Source organism: Leptopilina boulardi, unplaced genomic scaffold (genome assembly GCF_019393585.1).
Source record: "Leptopilina boulardi isolate dan_hultmark-lab unplaced genomic scaffold, ZJU_Lbou_2.1 LbouV2_224, whole genome shotgun sequence".
Classification (NCBI taxonomy): Eukaryota; Metazoa; Arthropoda; class Insecta; order Hymenoptera; family Figitidae; genus Leptopilina; species Leptopilina boulardi.
In genome coordinates, this window is record NW_026137779.1 from 1,052,641 (window position 1) to 1,074,464 (window position 21,824).

At 28.1% G+C, this 21,824-nt stretch overlaps 1 protein-coding gene across 3 annotated transcripts in view; it reads left to right on the forward strand.

The window, feature by feature from the left end:
- The window catches only part of LOC127279898 (transcription initiation factor TFIID subunit 7), a 203,819-nt gene that overhangs the window by 151,916 nt on the left and 30,079 nt on the right, over positions 1-21,824 (forward strand). For all 3 annotated transcript variants that reach the window (XM_051302555.1, XM_051302556.1, XM_051302554.1), the window contains one exon: positions 782-1,135. In XM_051302555.1, coding sequence (XP_051158512.1) covers positions 782-1,135 — 354 coding nt within the window. The remainder of the gene's footprint in view (positions 1-781; positions 1,136-21,824) is intronic.

Here is a 21,824-nt window from a genome sequence, read left to right on the forward strand (position 1 = left end):
GAAACTTTACATCGTATTATAAAAATGTAAAATATTATTAAATTATGAGTGTTTTGCAACATTTGTTAACGTTATTTAATGCAAAACATATATATTTACAAAGTATAAAGCAGAATATTATTATTGAAACAATTATTCATTATTTAATAATAAGTGTTCCACTGTTTAACACAAACCTTCAAAACAAGAAAAAAATATCAAGTTCTAAAAACTTGAAATTTTTCTATTTAATCACAATATAATTTAAATAGAATATATGCATTATGTGGAAAAGAGTTTAAACATTATGGTAATACCAAAAAGTGGACAAAAATATATAAAATTGAAAAAAAGTGATCTTATGCCATTTTGAATTGTCTAGATAGAGAAACGCAATGTTAAACAAAGAAGTACTTATGTTATATTCCTTGGTGTAAGAAAGAAAGTTATGCGTTACCTATTCAGTTTTAGACTTTCTTTATAGCTTTTTCACGTGATAAAGGGAGAAAGAAATAATTACCTGGGTCCTCAGAGTTATTAATTAATCCTCTTTAACAGATTGCAGGTCAAGCGAACCCTCATTTGCAAAATAAAGATATATCTTTCTCTCTCCATAACTTGTTCTTTTCTCTGTTACCGAAAACCCAGCAGGGATCCGGACGGAATGAATGAATGAATGAATGAATGAATACCAAGATTATTATAGTTAATTACATTTTTTAGTTCTGTTACTTTACCATACAAAAATTCATTTCATGTGTAATATTTTGTTTTAATATGCCTAAAAATATTTGTATTTTAGCTGAACATGATATTTTCGGAGAGCCAGTAAGTGATAGTGAAGATGAAGATGAAGAAGGAAACATAAATGTATTGGAATTTGATGAAAACAGTCACATGTCTGCAGATAGTCGAGTTTCAGATTCCAATTCAATGCAAGTCAGATATTCGGAACGATCTGGAAATACAGTAGTTTCCACATCAAGTGGTTTAATTACGGAATTCAGTAAGGAAATGTTTGTTCATGCTCATGATGGTAATGAAGAAAAACCAAGTATTGAAGAAGATATCAAAGTTCCAAAGCTAGAAGCCTTCAATACAGAATATATAATTCCTGAGAACGAAAATTTTTCTCAATCTCAATCTATAAGTAAAGGTAATGTTTTTCAGATTTATATCACGAAAAAAATTTCCCAATTTTCGTTTTTATTTATGTTTGAACTTGCAAAGAAATTTTATATCAAATTATGGTTACTTTAGATAAAATTCCAAAATTAATAAGAAATATTTCAGTCTGTCACAAGTGTCGCGTCATAGGTAGCTTTTAACAGAGGTTCGAGTCCCATCAGATGTACGGTTTTACTCTTCAATGACTTATGAGTAAAACCACGTTAACCGTGAGTAAAAATTTTCTGATTTTTGGACAAATAAAAGCAATTGTAAAAATCTGTAGCTGTTAACTAACCAAAAAAACACTTTAAACCATTTTTCAAAGTTTAAAATTTTTATAATAACAAAGTTTTGCATCATTTTTAACCACTTCTCTGGCGCGGCATTCTAATTGGCGTTTCACGCTGCCTGGCCCAGACATGCGAAAACATCGAATTGGCGTTTCTACTTAAACTCAATTTTTTAAAAGTAAGTATACGTTAATTTTAATTTCCACAAATTAATATTTCTATATTTGAGACATCAGGGAACAAGAATATAACAATAAAAATTTGGTTTTTTGAGGTTATCATTTTTTTTTTAGATGATGAAATTGTAAATATTTAATACTTTTTAACAAATAGTGTCCCAAGAAGCACGTAATATATCCTCAATATCAAGGTAATATTACACGTGAGATTCGTAATATAACGCTGTAATATTACAGTAATCTTACAGTGATCTTAAAATGTCCGCCTCAAGGTAATATTACCGGGAATATTACTGTAATATTAACGGTAATATTACAGTAATATTACAGACTGATTTGAGTTATTCATAAAGCATAAAAAACGTAAATATATATTATAAGTCAATTTGGCTTGTTGGTAAAACTCTGGACTCGTGTGCTTTGAGTTCGGGGTTCGATTCCCTGGATGGGTAGATTTTTTTCGTAAAGAAATGTTCCCATAATATCACTGTAATATTCTCTTGTAATATTACCTTAATATTACGGTATAATATTACTGCAATATTACTGTAATATTACCTTAATATTAGCGCGTAATATTACAGTAACATTACCGGTAATATTACCTTGAGGCGGACATTTTAAGATCACTGTAAGATTACTGTAATATTACAACGTTATATTACGAATCTTACATGTAATATTACCTTGATATTGAGGTTATATTACGTGCTTCTTGGGGTTCCACTTTTACTCAATTCAATAAAACTCAGATTTTTCATTAAAAAATGATATAAATATACTTTCTAACTTTTAAAATGTAAAAATAACAATACCTAATTATAATTATTATTATAAATCATTAATATATAAAAATTATTATATATATGGGGTGAAATTCCTGTAGCGTTACTAACAAGGAACACTAGGTAGGTGTCCCCCTCCGATTTCGTTCATCCTGATATATGTTGTAGTACTCGAAAAACTAATAAACATGTATATTTTTTCATCGGAAATGGTGAACATTTAAGGGGTGAAAACCACCCCTAAAGTTTTTAAGGAAATATAGAAATTTCACAATATTAAGAAAAATTCAATAAAATTTTTTTTTTTTGTTCAATAATAAGCGATTCCAGGTGAGATTTTGACTTTTTCGGAGTAGGTTAACCGATTGCAATGAAACTTTGGAATTTCGTTATATATAGTAAGACTAATCTTAACGTAAATTGCAACTTAAAATATTTGTTAGTTTACGAGATTTGCAATAATAACAAAAAATTTTAAACTGCTATATCTTTCGTTCTAATAATCTGATTGAGGTCTACTTTTTTTTTAAATGTCAAGGAAAATGAGAGGAATAAATCTCTTTAAGAACAATTTTTTATAATTTTACAACTAAAAAAATTATTAAATAATAATTTAATAAATTTCACGCGACAATCTAAAAGTCAATCACTTAAACGCTAAAATGATCTTATCAGTGTTTTCTTCAATGTTCCAAAGGAATCGAATTGTAAATGCAAGTTTAACTTATTTAATTTTAATAATTTACAAGTATAAACAATTACGATTTCTGCTAGTTGATGTGCAGACGACATTGCGCACGCAGCATTCTCCTGTAACCAGCTGACGTGATTCGTGGCCTAAATTGGCTACGTGAGAATGTTGCGTGCGCAATATCGTCTGCACGTCAACTAGCAGAAATCGTAATGGTTTATACTTGTAAATTATTAAAATTAAATAAGTTAAACTTGCATTTACAATTCGATTCCTTTGGAACATTGAAGAAAACACTGATAAGATCATTTTAGCGTTTAAGTGATTGACTTTTAGATTGTCGCGTGAAATTTATTAAATTATTATTTAATAATTTTTTTAGTTGTAAAATTATAAAAAATTGTTCTTAAAGAGATTTATTCCTCTCATTTTCCTTGACATTTTAAAAAAAAGTAGACCTCAATCAGATTATTAGAACGAAAGATATAGCAGTTTAAAATTTTTTGTTATTATTGCAAATCTCGTAAACTAACAAATATTTTAAGCTGCAATTTACGTTAAGATTAGTCTTACTATATATAACAAAATTCCAAAGTTTCATTGCAATCGGTTAAACTACTCCGAAAAAGTCAAAATCTCACCTGGAATCGCACTAATAATTTAGCACGAAAAATGGAATTAAACAGTAGCATTTTCACCACCAACTCCCATGAATTTAGAGGTAAACACACCCAAAAATGAACTTTTCGTTGAAAATTATATAATTCCTCGCTTTATATTTTTTTTCTGTGCAAAATAATTAGATATAAAAGTTGTAAAATATTAACAAATGTAAAAAAAATTTGTCCAGGGGGTAGATAGGGGTAAAGAACCCCTAAAAACATATTAATTCAAATAAAATACTTTATCAGAAAAAATTTATTTCTTCTGTAGTATTTTAACGGAAAAATAATTTTTAGGGGTAGTTGCCCCCGGAAAATAAAATTCCAGTCTTGAAAATATTTTCAAAATGAATAGAAAGTATCCCTCTTATTACATAGATGATTTTTGCAGAAGAAATAAATTTGTTTGCTAATAAACTCTTTTATATGAAATAATATACTTTAAGGGGTTGTTTACCCTTATCTACCCCCTGGACACATTTTTTTTAAATTTTGTTAATTATTATATTATTATATAATTTTGAACGAAAAGTTCATTTTTGGGTGTGTTTACCCCTAAATTCATGGAAGTTGGTGGTGAAAATGCTACTGTTTAATTCCATTTTTCGTGCTAAATTATTATTGAACAAAAAAAAAAAATTTATTAAATTTTTCTTAATATTGTGAAATTTCTATATTTCCTTAAAAACTTTAGGGGTGGTTTTCACCCCTTAAATGTTCACCATTGCCGATAAAAAAATATACGTGTTGATTAGTTTTTCCAGTACTACAACATATATCAAGATGAACGAAATCGGAGGGGGACACCTACCTAGTGTTCCTTGTAAGTGAAAAAAAGTTGATCGGATCGGGCTGTAACTTGCACATACATAGTTTAGTCCTAGAGGTGAGTACTTTAACCACGAAGTATTGTTAGCTTTTTTCAAAAAATGTAGGAGAGGGAAGGGGTTGAATTTATTTGAAACATTTGAACAGTTAATTTTTAAAGACATAACCTTTAAACAGAGAGACGAAACAAAATTTGACTTATAAGTTTTCGAAAGGTTTTTTCTTGCTCTTTCAAATGATGCAAAAAATTTTTCAAAAAATTCAAAATTTGAACACTTTTTTTGAAAATTAAAATTTCTTTTGACTTTTCTTCTAAGATCGGTCTTCTTTTGAAAGTTAAAAATATGTAGTTCCACTACAAAAAATTTTGAGATGTCCTTTTTTGTTATTTTCAAGATATTATTTAATTAATTTAATGTTAATATAAAATGAAATATTTTACAAATAATTAGCCGTTCATAAACCACGTGGACACATTTATGGGGGCGGGGGGATGTAGAAAAAGTCCACGATTGTCCACAAGGTGGACGGGGGGTGTTGGAACAATTGCCAGCGTGGACCTTCAAACAAAATAAAAAATCACTGAAAATTGTCTGAGATTGATTGCTGGCATATTTTTAAAAAATCTAGTTTTAATATATAGGTAGGACGTTTCGCGCCAACCGGGCCACCCTGCAACATTGAGAGCTTTCAAAATTACTGTTCATACGCTGAAATTATTGGTATACATAAGTACTTTCGAAAACTATCTGGCCTTTTGAAAAATATAACCTATAAATGCACCTAAAAACGTGAGATAGGACATAAAATTATGAATAAAAATGCCCGGCGAGACGGATGAGATTAAAATGGAATGGCACTTTTCAATGCCTTTTAATTCCGTTTTCTTCCGAATACTTTTGAATCCCTATAAGAGTATTAGTCAAAAGGCATTAAATGAAAACGAGGCAGATTTATAACCTACCAAAGGCATTAACTGGGATTCCGGAATGAAACGGAATTAATTAGCATTTAAAGGCAATATAATTTTTAAAAAATTAAATTCAAAATGGCGGGTTCAATATGGCGGACGAAAATTCTTAAAATTCATCAGATTCGGTTAAAACTTGTTACTCAGGGGTTTTTGGGGTCGCTGATATCGAATCTGATGTCAATTTTTAAAAATTCAAAATGGCGGATCCAATATGGCGGTCGAAGATTCTTAAAATTCATCCGATTCGAGTAAAACTTGTTACTCAGGGGTTTTTGGGGTCGCTGATAACGAATCTAATGTCAGTTTAAAAAAATTTTTAATTCGGGATCCAATATAGCGGACGAAAATTTGTAAAATTTATCAGATTCGGTTACCGAATCTGAATTTATAAGTGAACAAAAAAAACCCTTAGTCCCAAATATTGCAAATATTTGTCAAGTTATTATCTTGTAATTATTTTTAGGTTGATATTTGACAAAAATATTTTCTAACTGTTAAAATGACTTTTTTTACATCAGACAATTTTTTAAATTAAGTTTTTTTAATTTAAGGGAGGAAACTCGCGTAAATGCACGTTTTTTAGGAATTTTTAGAAAAAAAACTGGTAAAGTTTATTGAATTAAAGTAAAGCATACCTTAAGTTAAAAATTGGCTGAGTTACATTGCACGGCGCGCGAAAAAACACGTTTCGAGAAAAACGCGTATAAAGTTTTTGATACATAAAAGTAGTGTTTCAACTATTGCCTTAAAGACGTTATGTATTCAAAAATAACTATTGCACTAAAACAAAGATTTACTATCACTTGCAGATGGTGCTTGCTAATGACAATTAATAAAATTATATTGGCAAGAAACCAAAAGAATAGAGGCATCTCGTGCTCATAGTTAACTGCATTTTGTAGCATCTGAAATTCTAAACTTATGATTACTATAGACATTCAAACATCTAATTATAGATTAGTAATGAAGGATCATATTCTACAGATAGTAAACTAATTTTTAAAGCAAAAAAAAATAATTGTACAAAAAATATTGTTTTACACGAGTTTCCCCCCTTAAATGTTAATTCATATAGAAAAAAATCATTTCAATACACAGTGAAAACCTGGGATCAAAATGATACGTAGCAAAAATGAAACGGATCAGGGTCATTCGGAGTTTGAATCAAAATAATCCTGATCTGGATCATTTTTAATAACTGCGCGTATGATAGAAATTTTTCGCAATCAAAAAATTGATTTCAATTAATTATTTTGATAATTATTAACTGCATCGAAGATGTTTTTGTTGAAATTTAACTATACAGATTTAAATACTTTAGGTATCAATTCTTAAAAATTTATACTAATGATTTTTATTTGTTTTAAATAAATATTAATCTTTGAAAAAAAGGAAATAAGTATTTTAGTCATGGATAATTTTTATTTTAACACATTTAAATTTTTAAATATTGTATTTTTTAGCAATAATTTCTTTAAAATAGAAACAATAATTATAAACAGATGAAAATAAAAAAAACCATAATTTCTTTAAAATAGCAACAATTATTATAAACAAATGAAAATAAAAAAAACTTCTGCGCCTAATTTCGTATTTTTTCTTGTCAACTATGATTCCCTATTTTATCACGAGTATTTCAAAAAAGAGAAAAGTCAGTATATTGCATTAGGTCAAAAATTATTAATATATTTGTGATCGCGCCAGTTATGTAGAATTTTATGATCTTTAAAACAAGACTAAGAACGTTAAAATCGGTTGAAATTTGTAGGCTCTATGTTAATTTGTCCACGACTATGTCTTTCCTCCCACTATGGCGGCGTAGCACGTAGTTGGCGGAGCGCGATCACAAATATATTAATAATTTTTGACCTAATGCAATATACTGAATTTTCTCTTTTTTGAAACACTCGTGATAAAATAGGGAATCATAGTTGACAAGAAAAAATACGAAATTAGGCGCAGAAGTTTTTTTTATTTTCATCTGTTTATAATAATTGTTGCTATTTTAAAGAAATTATGGACAAAATTAAACCAATTTTTTTTTATTTGAAAGCATGATTATTGTATATTACTCATACCAAATTTTAGCAAGATTCATCAAGTAGAATCATAGAAAATCTTTTTTTACTAATTGGATGCTTAAAAATTGTTTAAACAATAACTGTTAAAATAATTTAAATTTTGCAAAACAACTTTAGGACCTTATTTTGATTCGAAAATACTATAAAATTATTGATATGACATATAAAAATCTCGTCATCGAAAAATTAGTTGCTCATTTTAGAAATTTTGAGCCGTATATTTTAAGATTCTTTTTGATTTTTTAATTTCTGGTTATTTAAAATGGCTGAATCGTGTCTACCGCAAAACGCTTTCTTTTTTTAGAGTCAACTTGACCACACTATGACAAACACTTAATTCAACCATTTAGATGTAAAAATATTTTTTTTATTTTAAAAATACTTCAATTTTAATATGTAAAAAGATTTAGATTGATATTTTTACAACTAAAAAAAATTTTCAAGAAAACAAAAATGTTCATTTTTCGACTTTTCTATGAGAAACCCCCCTTAATTTATCGGATTCGCTTGAAGAGCATTATTCTGAGGTTTTCAGAGTTGCTGATCACGAATCTGATGTCAGTTATCAAAAATTAAAAATTGCGGCTCTTTTATGGCGGTTAAAAATTCAAAAAATTGTGCTAAGCTTCCGAAAATCAATACTTGTGGGTTTTTCGTGATCTCTGACTGTAGAATCGTGATCAACTATTTCGAAAACCCCCGAGTAAGGATTTGCAATCAAATCCGCTGAATTATAAAAAATTTTTCAAAAATGTCCGCCATATTTGATCCGCTATTTTGAATTTTTAAAAACTGACATCATACTCGTGATTAGCGATCTCGAAAACCCCCTGAGTAACGATTTTCAATCAAAATCCGATTAATTTAAAATTTTTTTTTAATATGTTCGCCATATTGGATTCGCCATTTAAAAATTTTTTAAAAACTGACATCGAATTTGTTATCCCGAAAACCGTAAAGTACACAGTTCTGTTGCAATCAAAAATTGCTTTTTAATTTTGGCCACTTTTTGTAAAATATAGATTTTATATAGGTGTTAGTGTTAGTGTTAAAAATTTTTGATTTTAAAAACGTATTTTCGAATTTTTTAAAAAGTGCTGTATAAAAATTATGTGGACATTTTTTGAAAATTATTATTAGATATTATTAGATATTGATGATGAAAATGGTGTTACAAAGGTATAGATAAAACAAAAACGAAATGTTGATTTTATATTGAATGCAGTGTAAGATTCTTCTACTGATGGTTCTTAATGCTTATATGTAAATGATCCCGGAGGTTTTAGAAAAAAAATCTTGTACACTACCTTATGGCACTTATTATTGAGTAAAGAAAAAACTCTTTGTAATATGGCATTTACAGAAATTGCTGCGTCCTTACTTCCAAGTGGTAAAACTAGTCATAAAGTTTTAGTTTAATTTTTTTTTTTTAATTTTTTTTATTTAATTTTAGTTCAAATATAATAGTGCTGTCTAATGAAGCACATTTTTTGAAAAATGTTGATGTTTTTATTTGGGATGAGGCACCAATAGCTCCAAAATATGCCTTAGAAATTATGAATATGTTATTAAGAGATATAATGTAATCAAATGATGTTTTTGATCCCTTAAGTAATGCTGAATTGAATGATACTGATGATAATATTGAGTTGCCAGATAAAATAATAAGTGGAAAGGGATGTATAAATATTGTTGAACAAATGTACAGTGGCTTGATTAAAAAAATAAACAATTTCAGGATATGTCAATGTGTGAAATTTTATCACCTACAAATGTTGATGTTTATGAAATTAATAAAAAAAGTTGTAGTAGTTATCTCGTTGTTATCTCGTAGACAGTAATAATGAAAACATATATAAAAGGATTGATTCAACAGAAAATTTTGATAATGCAAATTTTTCTAAAGTCTTACTATCAGAATATTTAAATAGTCTCTCACCATCTTCTTTACCACCACATTTGAGAATAAATTCTATAGTAATGCTGATTGGAAATCTTAGTATTAATGAAGGTTTATGTAACGAAACAAGATTACGCATTTTAGATTTATCAAACAATATTATTAAGTGTCAAGTATTAACGAGAGAGAATTGCTGAAAAATTGTATTTCTGCATCGGATAACTTTGTTTTGTGAAAATATATATCCCTTTACTTTCAAAAGAAGACACAATTTCCTATAAAATTTAGCAATTGCAATTACTATAAATAAATCCCAAGGACAGACGTTTATTGACTTAAGAAGAGATGTTTTTAATCACGGTCAGATGTATGTTGCATTATCTAGGGTACGTTCATTCGATTCAGTAAAAGTTTATTAAGCATGTTTATCCACGGAAATGAAGACCTCTTGAAAAAAACAAACAATTAACATTTCAATAATTAAACTAACAAATTGTACTTTCTGAAAGATGAGATATCAATTTTCGAGAAAAAATTTAAAACCTGCAAAATTTATTTGTTTATACATCTCAGCTTTCCGAAACTACAATTAATAATGTTATTTTAATTATTTAAATGTTAATTAATTATTTTTTTCTAGAGGTCTGCATTTCCGTGGATAAACGTCCTTAAGGTGGTAATAGGAGTAACAATTATATAAAAAATTATGTCTACAAAGAAATTTTAGAAACAGTTGAATTACTTCCCTATAATTGAGCTGCCGGATCAAAGAAGGGCACATAACTAATGTAATTCAAATGAGTTATGTGCCCTTCTTTGACCCGGCAGTTCAATTGTAAGAACGTATAAAGTACAATTTGAGTGGTTTATAACCATGACTATCATTCAATAACAAATTTTCTGCCTTTGACGCAAAATAAAATTATTTATTTTTTTATTTTAAAAATGAACCAAATCAATTTTTGTACAAAACTGTTACATACTAAAGCTACACATTGTAACGAGTTGTAACTAGGTTGGCATTTACGAGCTATGGTACAAAATAATTCTTCGTAATAATGCGATGAATCTCTTCAAAATAATTTCAAAAAAAGCAACTTCATCTAAGTAGCATTTACTTTTCTATTAAATCTATTGACTGGAAAATTATTGCTATAATTAGTTCTGCGATATGTAACTGATAATAATTAGTTTTTATTACTCTAACAAGAATAATAAAACTTATTATTGAGAGCAGATAAGGGCAATTAATAAATCCGTTCATAGTTATATAAAGAAGTATATGTACAAAAAGAAATCTTGATGTAATCACGTAAATGTTTAAAAGAATGTGTAGATTGTTGTAAATTTATCCAAAGCTTTTTGGTCTTTTTTAATAATATTGAAAATAATGTTTTGTGGTTTTTCTTTAGCATGCACATTAAAAATGTTTCTTTCATAAGTAAAACATTAACTTTTCCAATAAGAAACAGGGTGCGCGTTGCGCGCCTAAGTTGTTCTACTGTTCATTTGAAACCGATTCTCAATAATTAAAAGAATTATAAGCTTGAATATAAGAGATGTACATGATAAGATATATTTTTTTTGGGCGGTTTCATAGACAAGTGCTCAGGAGAGTACTGTATGTTTTAAGCGCCCCTAACTTCATAAGAAAAAAAAAGTATTTTTGATCTGTAATCTAATCAGATTGTAAAATTTTAAACACAGAAAAAGAAAAATAACCTAAACTAAGGCTTATTAATATTATTTATGATAGATAACCTTTTTAGTTAAGACACTGAGTCCACGTCGAATTTTTCTTAACTTGACTACTAATAATAATTGTTGCGTTCAAGTCGGGGCTCCATCTAACCCTTTTTAGTTACGACTTCTATTCAATAATAAATTTCGTCTTTTTCTCGTTTTTCCTCACTTTAGTAGTCAATTTACTAAAAATACATATGAGTTTAACAAAAAAAGAAACACAAAGTTTCTCCGTGTATACAAATTGAAAATCAAAAATCGGGCTTGAGGGATTTCTTACAATTTTATTAAAGATTATTTTTAAAAAACTTCCAAAATCGGTTGAGATTTGTAGGCTCTAGACTGTTTTGAACCCTACTTTTTCATTTCAAAACACTTTGGTAAGCTATGGAGGGCGCAAAAAAAATTCAAAATGTCTGGTTATTATTGGAAATACAATTTTTTTTCAGAAATATAAAGAAAAGAGTCCAAGGTATGTTACATATAAATTTCATTATAATCCTTGCTAAAGAAAGTATAAAAAATGCAAAGTGTTTATATAAATTGTTATTAAAACTTAAAAATTTTCGAAATTTTTTTTCACAATTAAGTTTATTTAAAAGTGGATATTCATTGACTATAAAAAAAAATTACCTATAATTTTTAGCACACGGAATTTGAGTTATTAATTTTTTTTAAAAATGATGCAAAAATCTATTATTTTAAAAAAGGTTATAAAAATTCAAATTTTTTTAAAAACAGTTGAAAGTGTTTTTTTGGTTGGTTGTGACTATACTCTGTTTCAGGAGAGATTGATATTTTTCTGCGCATCTTGTTGAAAAATGGTGGGATTTTAAGTGAAATAAGCGTTTTCTATATTTTTTATGTAGAAAATATAGCCAATGATATAAAAGGATTGGAATTGACAGTACATATATAATCTAGAAAATTTTTACTCACTGTTGACGTGGTTTGACTCTTATTTTTCTAAATAAAATTAATTTCAATTATAAATAATTATTTAATCCAGATTGTTATCTGGGTTGCTGATTGAGAAAGAACTAATGCTAAATGCTAATTATCTTTAATAAGTAGTATTTACAGAAAAAATACTTTTTATTTATGAATCCAAAATGGCTGACTTTTTTTAAAAATCGTTTGCATTCGCTTAAAACTAATTACTCGGAGGTTTTCGGGGTCGCTAATTACGAATCCGATGTTAAAGTTTCATTTTCATTCTACAAGTCATTCACACCACCTACAGAAACAGCATCAGATTCACCAGAATCTTCAGAATCTGGAAGGACAATAATATCATTTATATCATTTTCATCATCTATTTTATACGGGGAAAAGAGAAACATTGGACTAACACCGTTTTCCGATTGGTTCAACGTCAGTGGGCGCTGTAGGCTGTGTCTGTTAGATCAACTTACTCTTGAGAAAAAAACATTCAACATGGAAAATCTGTTGAATCAATGCCGAAATCGTGACAGGGTCCACTGACGTTGAACCAATCGGAAAATGGTATTATTCCAACGTTTCTCTTTTCCCCGTGTACATTCAATTCTATTTGATCAATTAGTCATTTTCTTCACGTTCATTATTGTCAATTGTTCATTTCTTTAGCAGTAAAAGGTAGGTACAGTCGAATCTCGATAAGTGAAAACTGGATAACTGAGAAACCTCTATAAGTGAGATAAATTTTCAGGTCCCGTCATTTTCACATGTAAAAATCTGTATAAATGAGAATCATTTTTCTTCATTAGACCTCTGTAAGTGAGAGAAGCGCGCCTTTCTAACCTCTATAACTTAGAATCTTTTCTGTATCTTAATTTTCTAAAAGTCAAAAAAATCAATAAACAGTAATTAAAATTTGAATAGACGTGGAGAAATAAATGTACTTGACGCTATGAGATTTGCTCGAAACGCGTGGTTTGCCATCACCAACGTGACAATAAAAAATTGTTTTAAAATGCTGGTTTTTGAAATGAAGTTGAAATTCCAAAGCAGCAAGACGTTTTAAGTGCATTAGAGACAATTCACAGATTTTTTGAATTTTCGAACAATATTAACACATCAGCTTTGACAAAATTTATGAGCTTGAAAATCTTGTTAAGAATAGTACAACTAAAAAACAAACAATAATAACAGACTTCTTTCATAAAGCTTAAAGCAATAAAAAAATTTGTATAATTGTTAAATAAATAATTATATGAAATTTCTTAGTATGTACGTAAAACTGAAACTTTAATTAACAAAACCTTTACAAATCTCTATTAATTAGTAAAAAAAATAGCCGTATCAGTGCAATAACCTCTGTAAGTGAGAGAACCCGCTCTTCAACCTTCATAAATGAGAACCTGTCTTAGTAAGGAACTAAGTCTCTATAAGTCAGATAAAATTCTCGGTCCCTTGGATTCTTACTTATCGAGGTTCGACTGTACTTATATTTATTTGACATTTATTTATATTTATATTTCTTCTAATAATGTCCGGAAGAAAGAATAGTAATACTGCTGAATTTTCTTCATCAAGTAAAAAAAGAAAAATGTCTAAATCAAATAGAATTGAATGTGAAATAGATGATGGAAATGATATTTATGATGATATTATTGTCCTTCTAGATCCTAATGATTCTGTTGAATCTGATGCTGTTTCTATATATCGTGTAAATGTCTAGTCGAATGATAATGAAACTTTGGAAAAATACCACAAAAATCGTGTTTTTAAGGTAAGTGTTTTCAGTTAAGACCCACATGCGGATAATAAAAATATTTGAAAAAAAATGAGTTAATGACCCCAATAATCTTTTTGGGTGATTTTAGGGAGCACTCGCAGTTGTAACTTTCAAAAAATTGATTTTTTTTCTTGCATTTTCTTAGAGTACATTTTTGAAGTCGGTGACCACTCTTCCTTGAAAACTACTAAACCGATTGTCTTGAAATTTAAGGGGGGAAACTCGTATAACTGCAGTTTTCAGGAATTTTTTTTAAAAAACTGGTAAAGTTTATTGAATCAAAGTAAAGCATACGTTAAAGTACACAATATAAGCTTTATAAAAAAAAATTTATTATTAAAAAATATTACAAAATGGCGGCGTTACAGGCGTTTGAAGTTGCATCTTTGATTTTGCGCCGTGCAGCCTACAGGTCACAAATCTTAACTAAAATTAAAAATCAAAATTTTTACCGTTAAAATACGCAAATACGCTTTGCATGACGAAGAGAAAACTAAAAAAAAAATTTTTTAAAATGTGGGACCATTTCGAAAAAAAATCACTTTTTTTATAAACAATGTTCAAAAACAATTGTTAAAAAATTTTCTTAAAAAAAGGAGCTCGTCATGCAATAGCCAGTAAGATAAAGAAGATTTGTGGTAAGTTTGATTAAAATCGGTTAAAAATTGCACGGCGCGCAAAAAACCAAGTTTCGAGAAAAACACGTATAAAGTTTTCGATACATAAAAGTAGTGTTTTAACTATTGCCTTAAAGACGTTATGTATTTGAAAATAACTATTGCACAAAAACCAAGTTTTACTATCACTTGCTTATGGTGCTTGCTAATGACAATTAATAAAATTATATTGACAAGAAACCGAAAGAATAGAGGGAAATCGTGCTCATAGTTAACTGCATTTGGTTGCATCTGAAGTGTTAAACTTATATTTACTCTAGACATTCATACATCTAATTATAGATTAGTAATGTAGGATCATATTCTACAAATAGTAAATTAATTTTTAAAGCAAAAAAAAAAATTGTAAAAAAAAATTTTTTTTCACGAGTTTCCCCCTTAAGTACTTGATAATATTTCAATAAATGTAAATCTGTTTCAATTTTTGATTTCAGATTAACCACATTTTCATAGTTTTGGTCACTGCAAACCATGTTTTTTAGAAGGACGTCACTTTGACAGGAGAAAACTTAAAAATTATTTAATATTTTTAATTTTTTTTAATTCATGTTTAATATATAGGGTAACTGCACCAGTGGTGGATCAGTTAAGCCCCTTAACTTTCTTATTTTGACTTTGAAGTTCTGTATAGGTTGCTTTTAGACAAATTCGAGGTTATTCTTTATAGTATTATGGACCAGATAGTTCCAATAGACATTTCCTTCAAGGTTAGACTTGATTTTGACACCTACGTTTACTTTATTGCTCCATCAAAGATAATTTGTCAATGATCCTATTCTGGATCACTGTTTGCACCAGTCATGGTTATAGATTGCTCCAGTGGTGGATCACTTAAAAAATCATACTAAAAAACATTGCATTTCAAAATTACGAGACTGAGACGTTTTGCAACTTTTATAAGGCTTTACGGACAGATTTTCAAATTCACTTTCCTATCCATATCCCCTCCTCTTTCATTTCTATAGGTATAATGTGAATAAATGTTAATTAATCATCTTTTTATTAGAATTTTTGGTAATAAATAAATAGAAACTCTTAAAGCTTCAGTTTCAATGATAAATAACATTTATTAATTCTAGGTATTTTAATTCAACAAAAATTTAACAATTTGAAATCAGGTGTTAACAATTAATAAACATTTGAATTAGTGTTAACTAAAATTTAACTCATAAAATTTTCAATAAAACAAAACTAAAAGTTAAATTAACCTTAAAAATTTAAAAAAAAATTAAATTCACAAATTTTTTAATTAAACAAAACTAAAATTTGAATTTATGTTAAAAATTTTAGAAGAAAATTTAATTCATAAAATTTTCAATTAAACAAAATTTAATTTTATGTTAATAATTTTCGAAGAAAATTATTATTAAATAGTCTATTAAAAATAGAAACTAAAATCCTAATAAACTTATATTACAAAATATCATTTAAGCGAGATATTAATAAAATTCGATTTCGTCCCATACATTTCTAATGTTTGTTTGTCTTTCGGCAAACGTCCATCTTGAATTTCCCCCACCCAAATTGAATAACCTAATCGACTTCATGTTAAGTGGAGCGTCCACAATGCGTCAACAGGCGAAAAGTAGGACTGATCCACCACTAGATTTTGTTACTTTTTTGGTTCCAGTCGTGGATCACCCCAAAACAATGGACACGCGCTACTTACAGACGTAAATATTGTTCTCAGGGCTCTATGGGGATGAAACGAAATGCCTCCTATTGTGAAAAGAATTAAAAATTGTCCTAAAATGGCTCCAAAGCTTTCTATTCCAAAATATACTCTTAACTTACATGCTAAGGAAAACTCTTGTTTTCTGTCACCACTTTAGTAATTGTTGTCCTGCTTTCTTCGCGATGAATTTAAAATTTTTTTTAAATTGTAATATTGATCTGTATAACTTTCTTAACAATTACCGACACTTGCGGTTCATTTACTTACAAACGTGTAAACACAAATGACCATTTTTCTCGCAGTTGATCCACCACTGGTGCATGATCCACCACTGGTGCAGTTACCCTATTTATTTTTTAATAATAAATCGATATTTTAATGGTGTACGAGAAAAAAATTCATAAAAAAGATCTATTTTTTGACGCAACAACTGCGAGTGCCCCCTTAAACCTAATTTTTTTTATCTTGCGCATATGAATCTTAAAGTGTAAGATATAAGATTTAATTTAAGCCTATATTATATAAGTCTCTATCACGTTAGGTTAAGGAGAAAGAAAAATACTGAAAACCTTGAAAAACACGGTTTTTGAAGACATTACCCCCACTTTACTCCATATCCTGACGTGATACACAATTTTTGAACCCGGAATCGTGTTCAGCACACAAAAATACATTGGAAACCACTCTGATATCTCAAAAAGAATACCTTGTAGACCTGTGTTATTAATGCTGGAATTGAACACCTTTATGGGAATTTTGATATTCAGTTGATTTAATAAGAGAAAATCTCAAAGAGATTATTGGTTTTCAGATTCTTATTTTTCTTCTGAAGTTGTCCAATCTTTAATGTCTCGAAATAATTTCGAGAATATAAATATACAAGCGAGTGTGATAGTTTTTTTTAAAGTCTGACATTTTGAATTTTAAAAAACTAACATCTAGTGTTGCCGCAAGATTCGACACTTCTCGAGACAAAACAAGACTGAAGGTAACAAGACCAAGACAAGATGGACCATTTATCTTGTCTTGATTATTCAAGACGAGACGAGATCAACTGTGTCAAGACCAAGAGTCTCGACTATAAACTGACAACTGGAAAAATAAGTATTACGTATAGTCCAGTCAAGTTAGCATTTTTAGATGTTTTAACTCAGGACTTTAATTTTTTTGCTTAAACCCTTCATTTTGGTGTAAAAATAAAGTAGCTAAATATGGTACTTCGAACACCTACGGGAACCTAAAATTTTTTTGTAAAACATTTTTGTTCGTGACTTTAGCTAAAACCGGGTATTTTTCAGTTTTTCCAATATAGCTTTGAAAGTAATGATTTTTTAAAAAAATGACCGACAGGAAAGTTAAAGCTGACTAAATTCCTGACAATTTGCAAAAAAGAACAACGTAATAGCTCTAACAGTTTATAAGATAGTTTCTCAAAGTTGACCCTTTTGAGATTTTTTTTACATTGGTAATAAATGTGATTATGTAAAATCTCAAAAGGGTCAACTTTGAGAAATTGTATCTAGGAAACTGTTAGAGCTATTACGTTGTTCTTTTTTGCAAATTGTCAGGACTTTAGTCATCTTTAACTTTCATGTTGGTTATTTTTTCAAACAATCGTTAGTTACAATGCTGTATTGAAAGAACTGAAAAATACCGGATTTTATGTAAAATCACGAAAAAAATGGGTTTTTGCTGAAGCTATACACTACCGTCGGTAATTGTGCGATCTCTGCTTTTTTGACGACTATAAAGGAATTTAAATCTGCAAAAATATTAAAACTAAAATTTTTTTTTTTTATTTCATAAAAGCTAATAAAAGTCTGAAAGAAATGACACCTTGACAAAGAGAATATGTTAATTTTTCAATTAGACATCTAAGAAAAAACCAATTTTCAATGTTTTTACTATTTTTTTTATTTCTCTGGCAAAAATTAATATTTTTCAACGTTCTTGGGCTTATTGGAATCGTATTTTGTTATACAATTCAAATTATTTAAAACAATTCATATCCACATTCTTCCCTAGCGTATGCGAACCGTGAAAGTTGGCTTAAAAAAAGTCAAAAAATTATTATTAATATTTAAATGACAAAAAATGATCAGTAAAATATGTAAATCTTAAATTTACTTACATAAATTAGAGGAGCTTAAGATGATCTATTTACTTGATTTTTAAACATTACATTTTGTTGTAAAATTGAACTTTAATTTTTTGACTTTTTTTGAGCCAACATTCACGGTTTGCATACGCTAGGGAAGAATGTGGACATAAATTGTTTTAAATAATTTGAATTGTATAACAAAATACGATTCCAATAAGCCCAAGAACGTTGAAAAATATTAATTTTTGCCAGAGAAATAAAAAAAATAGTAAAAACATTGAAAATTGGTTTTTTCTTAGATGTCTAATTGAAAAATTAACATATTCTCTTTGTCAAGGTGTCATTTCTTTCAGACTTTTATTAGCTTTTATGAAATAAAAAAAAAAAATTTTAGTTTTAATATTTTTGCAGATTTAAATCAGGGAGGTATTTTTCTGCTATATTAAATATTAAAATTTATGGAAGATATGAGTAAGTGTTTTCATTTGCAATATACAGACAAAAAATTAAATTATTTATCTTTATGAGTTTATTTTTTATTTATTATTTATGAGGTTCAATACATTATATATAAAAAATGAATATGTTTTTTATTTGCTAAAAAAATTTCAAGACTATACAAGATCGAGACGAGACTCTATGTCTCAAGACGAGACTTTTCCGATACAAGACTCATTGTTCATCTAGACACTTTAAGACGAAACAAGATTAAGGAAAATCTAGTCTTGTCTCGTCTTGCGGCAACACAATAATATCAGATTCAAAATCAGCGACCCCAAAAACCCCTGAGTAGTAAGATTCAAGCGAATCCAAACGATTTTTTAAGAAAAAAGTCCGCCATTTTAAATTTTGAAAAACTAACATCGGATTCGTAAATAATCAGCGACCCCGAAAATCCGTGAGTAGTTAGTTTCTAGCGAATCTTAAAATTGAAAGTTCTTTTAAACATACTTTGAAATTATAAATATTTTATCCACCAATAGACAGATAAATAGATGGTTAGATGACTTAAAAAAATAGTGATTTTTTAGGTTTTTTTATTTTATCTGCCATATTGGATTTCCTGATGAACCAATCTCTATTTTGACCTCAAAATCTGAAAGAGCAACCGCCAATACCCTTTAGAACCCATTGACATTAAAATATTTGGTTTTTTAATGTTTTAATTCTTACATTAAAGTTAAGGTAAAAATTTTGGACATTTGGGCGTTAAAGAGTTAATATTATTTTCGAATCAGTCCGAATTTCATGGTGGGCTTTGACTAACTTTAACCCAAAAGTACTGGCCCATCTCGGCTCTCTTCAGATATTAATTCCACATTATTTTCTGAGTATTTTGAATCTAAGATGAAACAAATTCGGAAGAGTGATTTTCGAATAAACTCGATTTTTGTGTATTTTTAACTTTTTAAAGTACATTTTTTACTTTGAAATAGTTGAATATTAATCAATTTAATTTCTAATCATGAATCAATTCTTTCTGAAGTTGTCAAGTATTCAATTTAGAAGGGTCAGAATTAATGCTGAATGTTTGTTAATAACACTGTTTAATTTTATTACTGCTCATTCAAAAATGTCAAAAGCTAGAAGTCATGAAGAAAATCGTTAATGTGTTTACCTTCTTTGTTTCGGAAAAACGTCAATAATGATTTCTATTAAAGATACAATAAATTATTTTTCATGACAAAATCATTTGTTGAACCTTTAATAAGAATCATAAATTACGTTTTTCCAAAAACAAAAAAAGTCAAACACTGTACGGATTTTCTTCATGACTTCTAGCTTTTGATATTTCTGAGCGAGCAGTAATGAAATTATTGACTATTCTCCGCGTAGCGTACAATTTTGCTATTATTTAAAATATTTTGTTACAATTTAACAAAAATTAACATATAATCATAAAAATGAAATATCCGTGCTGGGGCGGACAAAATATTCATAACTTTATTACCACTAAATAACACACACATACATATCTTGTATTCTCATATTGTTTTATTTCAGTATATTCTTTATTAATTTTTACATCATTTGAATCTTTAGTTGATTCAATATTTTCACTTATAATATCATTATCTACAGTTTTCATTTCAATTAAAGCGCAGTCATGTCCTTTAAAAAAATATTTATGTAAATATTTGACTGAATGCATGGATGAAGATACTGGTTCAATGTTAATGTGACCCTCTATAAGTAATAGCAAATAAGGATTATACAGCACAACAAATCTATTATCTGCTTTTCTATTTTTTTTTTCATAGAATTGAAATTATTCTCAAAAAATAGATGGACACCTGCATCCTGTATCACATAGCACAATTATCGCTTTTACATTGACTACAATCATCTGTCATATTGTAATTGTGCCAAAAAAATAAAAATAAAAAATTCTTTTAATTATTGTTGCAAATTATGTAGAAAATTTTTTATAAAACTGTTGGAGAGTATTTAGTTTAATTTTGTATGTGTAGGTGACGTCTTTCAAAAGGAACCTTTTTTGGTGCACTTAATTCCGCACAACAAGTAATATATATAAAATCAAACAATAATCTCTTTATAAAGGTTTACTCTGGATAATAAAAATAAAAACCGATAATTTAAAATGTTTTTCGATTTATTACGAACATTTTTCTCAAAAATTTGCAAAATCTCCATGTGTTTGTGGGGCAATTTACAGCAATATAATATAATATAATTTAAAATAAAAAAAAAATATTATAATATAATATGATATATTATTATATAATATAATATAATTAATATTGTTGTCTTAATTATAATAAAAAAAAACATCTAATATTTAACAATTGTCATTTCATCCTTCAATGATACTAATCAAAATGAAGATAAATTTTATACAATATTAATAAGATATTAATTTAAAACATAAATTATATATATAATATACATAAACTACAATAAGTAAACAACAATAAGTACAACCATAACCGAGCGAGCGTTAGCGAGCGAGGAATACATCGCTAGTATCAATTATTAAGAAAAAATTTAAAAAATTTATTTGTTTGTACAATTCGCATAGGATAAAAATTTTCTATCACATCGTTTCTACAGAATTTTTTAAAAATGATTCGATTTCCATGTAATATGGCCTATTTTCTTCAGAAAATGATTCTCTACAACACCACCGTGGGGATTCTCAAACAAGCAAGATTTAGAAAATATTAATATTTGTTTTAAAAAATCTAAATTTTTATTTTAAACAAATAGTCATATTTTCCAAACGGCTTGCTTGTCTGAAAATCCCCACGGTGAAGTTGTAGAGAATCATTTTCTGAAGAAAAAAAGCCATATTTCATTGAAATTGAATCATTTTTAAAAAATTCTGTAGAAGCGATGTGACAGAAAATTTT